Source organism: Cebus imitator, unplaced genomic scaffold, assembly GCF_001604975.1.
Source record: "Cebus imitator isolate Cc_AM_T3 unplaced genomic scaffold, Cebus_imitator-1.0 Scaffold726, whole genome shotgun sequence".
Lineage (NCBI taxonomy): Eukaryota > Metazoa > Chordata > Mammalia > Primates > Cebidae > Cebus > Cebus imitator.
In genome coordinates this window covers 519,020-527,496 of record NW_016108041.1, presented here as the reverse complement: position 1 = coordinate 527,496, position 8,477 = coordinate 519,020, and the positions used below count along the sequence as shown (strand labels likewise).

At 47.5% G+C, this 8,477-nt stretch overlaps 1 protein-coding gene across 1 annotated transcript in view; it reads right to left on the bottom strand.

The window, feature by feature from the left end:
• Positions 1–5,581, bottom strand: part of LOC108296592 (cytochrome P450 4F3-like) — an 8,138-nt gene extending 2,557 nt beyond the window's left edge. Inside the window, 4 exon segments of the mRNA XM_037735093.1 lie at positions 3,801–3,930; positions 4,122–4,240; positions 4,528–4,755; positions 5,505–5,581. Of these exon segments, the coding sequence (XP_037591021.1) occupies positions 3,801–3,930; positions 4,122–4,240; positions 4,528–4,755; positions 5,505–5,581 (554 nt within the window).
• Between the last annotated feature and the right edge of the window lie 2,896 nt (positions 5,582–8,477).

Below are 8,477 nucleotides of genomic sequence, written 5' to 3'. Positions count from 1 at the left end.
AGGCACGCGCCACCATGCCCAGCTAATTTCTTGTAGTTTTAGTAGAGACGGGGTTTCACCATGTTGACCAGGATGGTCTCGATCTCTTGACCTCGTGATCCACCCGCCTCGGCCTCCCAAAGGGCTGGGATTACAGGCGTGAGCCACCGCGCCCGGCAACAAAATACTTTTTAAAAGATAAATGAGCTGGGCATGGTGGCTCACGCCTGTAAACCCAAGACTGTGGGAGGCTGAAGCAGGCAGATTGCTTGCCCAGGAGTTTAAAACCAGCCTGGGCAAAATAGTGAGACCTTGTCTCTACAAAAAAATACAAAAAATTAGCCAGGTGTGGTGGCACGCACCTGTAGTCCCAGCTACTCAGAAGGCACGAGCCCGTAGTCCCAGCTACTCAGGAGGCTGAGACAGGGGAATCGCTTGAATCTGGGAGACGGAGGCTGCAGTGAGCTGAGATCACGCCACTGCACTCCAGCCTGGAGAAAGAACAAGACTCTGTCTCCAAAAAAAAAAAGTTAAAAGAAGATAACAGAATAGACATTTTTGTGACTTAGGAGTAAGAATTCTTAAAACCTCAAAAGCACAAAGTGGAAAATCAAAAAGGAAAAGGATAAATACACATGAAAATTAAGGGTTTTGTGTGATAAAGAACACCACGGACCAAATGAACATTCAGATTCAAAGATGTATACAATATCTAGAATACAAGGAATTCCTGCAAAATAACAAGAGAATGAACAGGTGATCCAAGAGGAAAGTAGACAAAGAATATGATCTAAGAAGTCATGGATGCTCAAATACATGAGATTTAATCCATTTATGCCTGAGGTTGCAATTTTTTGAATTTTGAAAATCAGACCTTGGCAATGACCTGGAGCAGTAGGATATGAATAACTTCTACATGCTTCATGTTCCAATAATGGAAGACTAGGCATAAATGGGACAATAAGAAGAGGTGCTCAGGCTAGGCATGGTGTAATCCGAGCACTTTGGTAGGCCAAGGCAGGCGGATCACCTGAGATCAGGAGTTTGAGACCAGCCTGGCCAACATAGTGAAACCCTGTCTCTACTGAAAATAGAAAAAATTGTCAGGCGCAGTGTCTCACACCTGTAATCCCACCACTTTGGGAGGTCAAGGCAGATGGATCACGAGGTCAGGAGTTTGAGACTAGCCTGGCCAATATGGTGAAACCCCGTCTCCACTAAAAATACAAAAAATTAGGCAGGTGTCTGTAATCCCAACTACTAGGGAGGCTGAGGAAGGAGAATTGCTTGAACCCAGGAAGCAAAGGTAGCACTGAGCTGAGATGATGCCACTGCACTCCAGCCTGGGAAGCAGAGCAAGACCCCATCTCAAAAAAAAAAAAAAAAAAGCAATGAACGAAATGTGCTTAGAACCATAGATGGCTAAGAAACTCATAGTGCTACATTTCTGAAAAACATAAAACCAGCACAAAATACTTGGAATTTTAAAATACATCCACCCTAACAAAAAATTTTACAAATAAAAGAATCTGTCTCTCTAGAATCATATTGATGGGGGGGCGGCTACACACTGTAGAATCAGGATAAAGGAGAAGAAATAAGTATTGAATGGAAAAATGATGAGAACCGGCCTTGAATTAAGAAGTACACTTAACAAAACCATTGGCACTTGAGGTCCAAAAAAATAATTAATTAAAAATTTCCAGGGTATTTTTCAAACTAGCCAACCTGATCATAGAACTCACATGGAAAAAATAGAACTCAAGAAAAAACCGTAAGGCTGGGCAACTGTCATCCCAGCTACTCAGGAGGCTGAGACAGAATAGTTTAAACCCAGGAGGTGGAGGTTGCAGTGAGCCAAGATCGCACCACTGCATTCTTGCCTGTAATTCCAGCACTTTGGGAGGCTGAGACTGGCGGATCACGTGAAGTCAGTCATTTAAGACCAGCCTGGCCAACATGGTAAAACCTCATCTCTACTAAAAATACAAAAATTAGCTGGGTGTGGTGGTGCATGCCTTTAATCCCAGCTACTCAGGGGGCTGAGGCAGGGGAATTGCTTGGACCCAGGAGGCAGAGATTGCACCACTGCACTCCAGCCTGGGCGACAGAGCAAGACTCTTGTCTCAAAAAAAGAAAAAATTATAAAGGCAAAGTAATGAGACACAATTACCTTTATCAAATATGAAAGTGTTTTTTAAAGTATATTGATGAAGACATCTTGATTCTTATGCATGACTTTATAATTAACTGGACCAGGTGCAGCTACTCATACCTGTAATCCCAGCACTTTGGGAGGCCAAGGTGGGCGGATAACTTGAGGTCTGAAATTTTCGACCAGCCTGGCCAATGTGGTGAAACCCATCTCTACTAAAAATACAACAATTAGCCAGGCATGCTACTCAGGAGGCTGAGGCATGAGAATCGCTTGAACCCAGGAGGCAGAGATTGCAGTGAGCTGAAATCACACCACTGCACTCCAGCCTGGGCAACACAGTAAGACTCCATCTCAAAAAAGTAAAAAATAAAAAATAATTAAGTGAAACAGAATACAGCACAATAAATAAATTCAAATATATACATAAATTTCACTTATCGCAAATCTGCTATTATTTAAAATCATAAGACAAGTATGAAATATTCATTAAATTCTGTTGGGACAACTGGGCATTTGGAGGAAAAGGAATAGATTCCTACATCAATTCTCATACCAACATATATTTCATAGACACAAAAGTAATTAATATTTTAAAACTAAAATATTAAATAAATATATTTAAAATAAGCCCATTAGAGGAAAACAAACAAGAGTTTTACATTTTAATTTTAGATTATGAAAGCATTTCCCAAGCATGATTTTGCAAAACAAAAACATGGCCGGGCGCGGTGGCTCACGCCTGTAATCCTAGCACTTTGGGAGGCTGAGGTGGGTGGATCACCTGAGGTCAGGAGTTCAAGACCAGGCTAGCCAACATGGCGAAACCCCATCTCTGCTAAAAATAAAAAAATTAGCTGGGTATAGTGATGACGATACAGCTACTCAGGAGGGTGAGTATCGCTTGAACCTGGGAAGCAGAGAATCGCTTGAACCCGGGAGGCAGAGGTTGCATTGAGCCAAGAGCATGCCACAGCAATCCAGCCTGAGTGATATAGCAAGACTCTGACTCAAAATAAAAATTTTAATTTAAGTTTAAAAATGGCATCTATAGAGGAAATAATTTGACTACAAATGAACCAAAGCCAACAATTAATTCAAAAACAATCTGAGAAAGAACTTTGCAAAACAGAAAAAAATGAACTAGTTTTCTTAATATGTAAACAGTGCTTATAAATCAATAAGAAAAAAAACTACAAAAACCCAAACTAAAAAGAACAAATTATGAAAACTCACACTTCACAGAATAAGAAATACACATGGCTGGCCAATAAGTGAAACCAATGCTCAACTTACCCATGCTTAAAGTGATGTTCATTAAAGTATTATGTTGCATCTATCAGATCGTGCCACTGTACTCCAGCCTGGGCGACAGAATAAGTCTCCAAGAAAGAAAGAGTTCGGGGGAGGGAGGGAGGGAGGGAGGGAAGGAGGAAGGAAAGGAGGGAGAATTGAATGGGTTTAATTGTAACAGTTAATAAAGGCAAAAATCCTGCAACCTTTCCATTGCTCCAGGCTGAGTATCAGACCCTGTCTCTGGGCTCTGCACCTATTCCCACTAGGCGGTAATAGCAGATTCAGCAATAAGACCTTCTCCCTTTCCCACCTGAAGAGCTAAACCAATGAGAGGGACTCAGAAATAGGACATGAGGACCTGCACACTTACCATTCAATCTCTTTAAGATCACGGCCCTTCGGGAGCTCTTGCACCTCCTGTCGGCAGTGTTCCTGATATTCCGGGTGCTTTGCAAGGTTGTACAGGACCCAGGAGAGACCACTGGCTGTGATGTCATGGCCTGAGGGGCAGCCAGGTAAGCTTGGGTCTCTGGGCTGCTTCAGCACCAGAGGGTGGACAGCACCCATGCATTGAGGCCATCAGGAGGAAGCAGGGAAGGAAGACGGGATGGAGCGATCCAGGGTCTACCCACCACATCCCTGGAATGGAGAGACCCCTACCCCTAGTGACATCACACACTGGGACCCTCACCCGCAAACATGAAGGTGTCAGCCTCCGCTCTTATGTCCTCATTTGACAACTCCTTTCCATTTTCATCCTGGAGACAAGACCACTAAATTGCACCAGTGATGAAGGCACCTGAGTCTAACCTAAAACAGTCCACGAAGATCCATATTCCAGGCAAGATTCCTCCCTTATCACCACCAGACCTGCCTAGCAGGACTCTCTCCTAGTCTCCTGCCTCCTGTTTGCTCCTGCTAAGACGTCTTCCACAGAGTCACCTCTGTGAAAGGTATCTGGCTTGTTCCTTCTTTCCTGAAGCACCTTCCATGGCTCCCCAGTGCCCTCTGGATCAAGTCCAAGTGCATGGATCTGACATTTGACATCAAGATCCATTCTACTTCTGAAATTGAGATCCCAGAGCAGCCCACCTTACTTGGCCTTGGCCTGCAGGAAGTCATCAACACCCTGGCTAGTGAGGGTGCAGTGACGCTCCTGGATGATGGCATCTGTGAAGTTGTGCACTATGTCACAGGTCCTGCGGAAGCGTCGCCCATTGGGAGTGTGGAAGTACAAGAAGTCCGAGTACAGGAAGATCTGCCTGTGCCGTTTCACAACGAGAGCACTGAGCTCCAAGATGGCAGCAATAGATTCACTGGGCTTCCTGCAGGGTCAGGCCAGGGCCAGGCCAGAAAGAAGCAGCAGCTTCTAAACACACATGAAAGCCTCGGAGCACCTCCCAGCCAGAATCTCAGGACCACATTCCATGCATAAAAGGGTGCCCTGCAAGCACACTTCACTCTCTACTTCCCACTCTGTGTGAGCTGCCTCCTGCCTCCGGTCCCCAGGCCACAGCTTGGGCATCATGGGCATCTCCCCCTTTTTTACTCAACATCTACTCCTGCCTATTCTCCTTGGTTTCTCGAAAATCTACCCCATTTCCTCCACCAAGCTCAGACCCCTTCCTCTCCATGCTCTCCCTGCTTCCTGCATCTACATAACAGTCAATCTTCCATAGAGTCAAATGTCCAAGCTCAGCACTGACCATGACCCTCATCTTCTCAAACACCTCCCATGGCTTCCTGGGAACCTTGGATAAAGTCCATACCCCTTTGCACGGCTTTTCAACGTCCTTAAGTTGTAGCTATTGCTAACCCTTCCAATCTCATTTCCAAGGTGTCTTCTTGATGGCTATTGCATATGATCTGCTCATCCTAGCCTCCTTGCCTTTCCCCAAACAGTTCTACCTACCTGGAGAGCTGCTCTTTCTCTCTCCCCTTCCCTGTACTTCCATGCCAACTTCTGACTCATTTTCTCTAAGAAGGCACTTCCAAATGCCCTGATCAGTCTTGTCCCCCCAACCTACTACCATGGGTCCATGGCCAAGATTCCAGGTCCTGGGCAAGAACTCACTCCTGACAATTGCTGTCAAAGCCAAAGATGCATTTCTGCAGACTGTCCAAGGTCATGAGGCTGATGTGCTCAAACATGTCCAGAAGGACACTGCCCTCTGAGGCCAGGCGCTGCCACTTGGCCTGGTCAGAGAAGGGGACAGAGCCAGAACTGAGCCCTGGCACCCTGAGCCCCTCCCTGTCCCCAGCCTCCAGGATGGACTCCCCTAGAACCAACTCCTGGACCTCTTCCCCAGGTACCCATCCCCAAGGAGGATCAAGCTTGGGTGGAACAGAACCTGCTACTATTAGAACATGAAGACCCTAAGGTTGGGGATCAGGTGACCTGAATTCAAGTTCCAGCTCTGCTCCTATGCTCTATGTACCCTTGGTCAACTCACTGCCCTCTTTAGGTGCCCCCCCCCATCAACTCTTCGGTAATAGCCAGGATGATCTGCTTTGGGTGGGGCGTGGTGGCTCACAGCTGTAATCCCAGCACTTTGGGAGGTCGAGGTGGGTGGATCATGAGGTCAGGAGATGGAGACCATCCTGGCCAAAATGGTGAAATCCCATCTGTAAAATTATCCCCATTTTACAGATGACAAACCAAGGCCCGGGGAGGAAAAGCAACCGCACCAAAGCCACCAGCAGAGCCGGCATTTCAGACCAGATCTGCCTGAGGTCACTTCTCCTTTCCCAAGGCCCCAGCTGGGACCAGAGTTTGTGGCACTCATGTGCATGATGTTCATGCTGTTGTTGAAAATCTTCACATAGGCCTTCAGGATGTTGAAGTGGAAGGCGGGTGTGAGCAGGCAGCGCTGGCGTCTCCAATTATCACCGCCCTTCAGCAGGAGCCCAGTCCCTAATAGAGGCAGCCAAGGGCCATGGGCAAGGGCAGCACCTTCCCCTGGCCCCAAAAGGCTGTCCCCAGCCCCATTCCTCCAGTTACTCACCCAGCTAAGGCTTCAGGAAGCCGTAGAAAGTCATATCCTTGGGTGCAACTTCAGCTGACATGAACAAGGACCATCAGGGGTCATGGAGAGGGGTAGGGGAGGGACTTCAAGTGTAGGGGGAGGCTCCCAGCCAGGGGTTTGCACTTCCACCCTCCATGTCCAGCATAGCAGAAAGAGGGTCAAGGGCAAAGGAAGAAGGGAGGATTGGGGAGGAGAGTGGGGACCAGACCAGGCCGCAGCAGTGCAGAACAGTGACATAGCCCAACATGGCACAGCATACCTTGACATAGCTCCTACATTTTCTGCAACACCTGGGCATAGCGCAACACTCTACAAAATGCCTTTCCAAGGACCTAGAACACCCTGTCTGCCCCAGTCCTCTCTGACACCTTCTGACATGGACCTGAGACATGAGGCATAGCCTGAGATGAGTTAACGTGTTCTCACATGGCCACCATATACGTGACTTGTCCTGACATGCCATGCCCAGACATGAGAGAATCTGAAATGACTTCACATGCCCCACAGATGGGCGGGCCCAGATAGGATTTAAATCTGGTCCTATTAGTGTCCCAGATATCACCGAGGCTTGATGGAGGCTTCCTCGGTATCCTGCCACACTCCACACCGAGCATTAATGAGTGAGACCCTATCTCAAAAAAAGTTTTTTTTTTAAAGAAATAAGCCAGGTGGGGTGGCTCACTCTTGTAATCCCAGCACTTTGGGAGGCTGAGCTGCGTGGATCCCTTGAGGTCAGGAGTTCGAGACCAGCCTGGCCAACATGGTGAAACCCTATCTCTACTAAAAATACAAAAATTAGCCAAGCGTAGTGGCGGGCACCTGTAGTCCCAACTACTTGGGAGGCTGAGGCAGGAGAATTGCTTGGACGCCAGAGGCAGAGCTTGCAGTGAGGAGAGACGGCACTACCGCACTCCAGTCTGGGTGACAGAGCGAGACTCCATCTCAAAAAAACAAAAAGGAAAGAAAAGAAAAAACAAAGAACTAAGAGGAAGGCCTAGATATGCTGTGTGGTATATCTAGGACTTCTCTCTTGAGAAGTCATCATGCCTCTCTGAGCCTCAGTTTTCTTACTCAAGAAATGCCGATGTTGCAGGGATGCTGGTAAACGGATGTCTGTGACATCTGCCTATCCAGCATCCCTCGTCCTCATGCCTTCCCCACTCTCAATCCAAGTGGTTGAGAGGATGCCCACTCCCTGCTCCAGAGTTGAGCATACGACCTTAAACCTATGCAACCAAGCTGCAGTAACTGGATAAGAAATTGGTCCTGTGATCCAGGCCAGGCAAATTTAGGAGAATCCTGGAACTTTTACTGGAACCACAGGGAATTTTCCACAGGGGTTGAGTTTTCTGGGACTTATCTTTACCAGCATGAGAGTGAAACTATCACAGAGGGATACAGAGCTAAGAGATGAAGACTGGCATTATTTGAAGGACTGGATCCAGCCACGCCTGAAGACCACCCTTCCTGGACTTTACAGTCAATGCATTCTCTTTCTTTGCTTAGACCACACAGGGTTGAGTTTTCTTCACCCACAACTAAAAGAGGTCTCAGCAACCAGAGAGCGCCAGGGACCTGGCCAGAGTCACCCAGCAGGTTAGTGGCAGAGCCATGGTCTCCGCTGGATGTGCCCATTTTTCTGCTCAGCATGGCCTGTCCTAGGGTTGGAAGGACTGGAAGCAGAGGCAGGGAAGAGGCTGCAGCATAGCCTCCTGAGAGAGATACCTGGAGCCTGGAGCACAGGGGCAATGAACTTAGGGTGGATGAATCGCACAACAGGGTAGAAGGGCCCAAACCACCAGAGGTGGACATCATGGAAATAGTGGCTCATATGCTCCAGCAACCACATGCCATCCTCATTGCTCTGCACCTGGGGATGGACAAGGTTGACACAAGGCCGGCAGGGGGCCTCCAATGCTACCACTGCTCATTGCACCCCCCTACCCATCGCATACCCCACCCTTCTCAGCTCCTTCACCTGAAATATTGGTCTCTGCCTGTCTCTTTCTGTGTCTATGTCT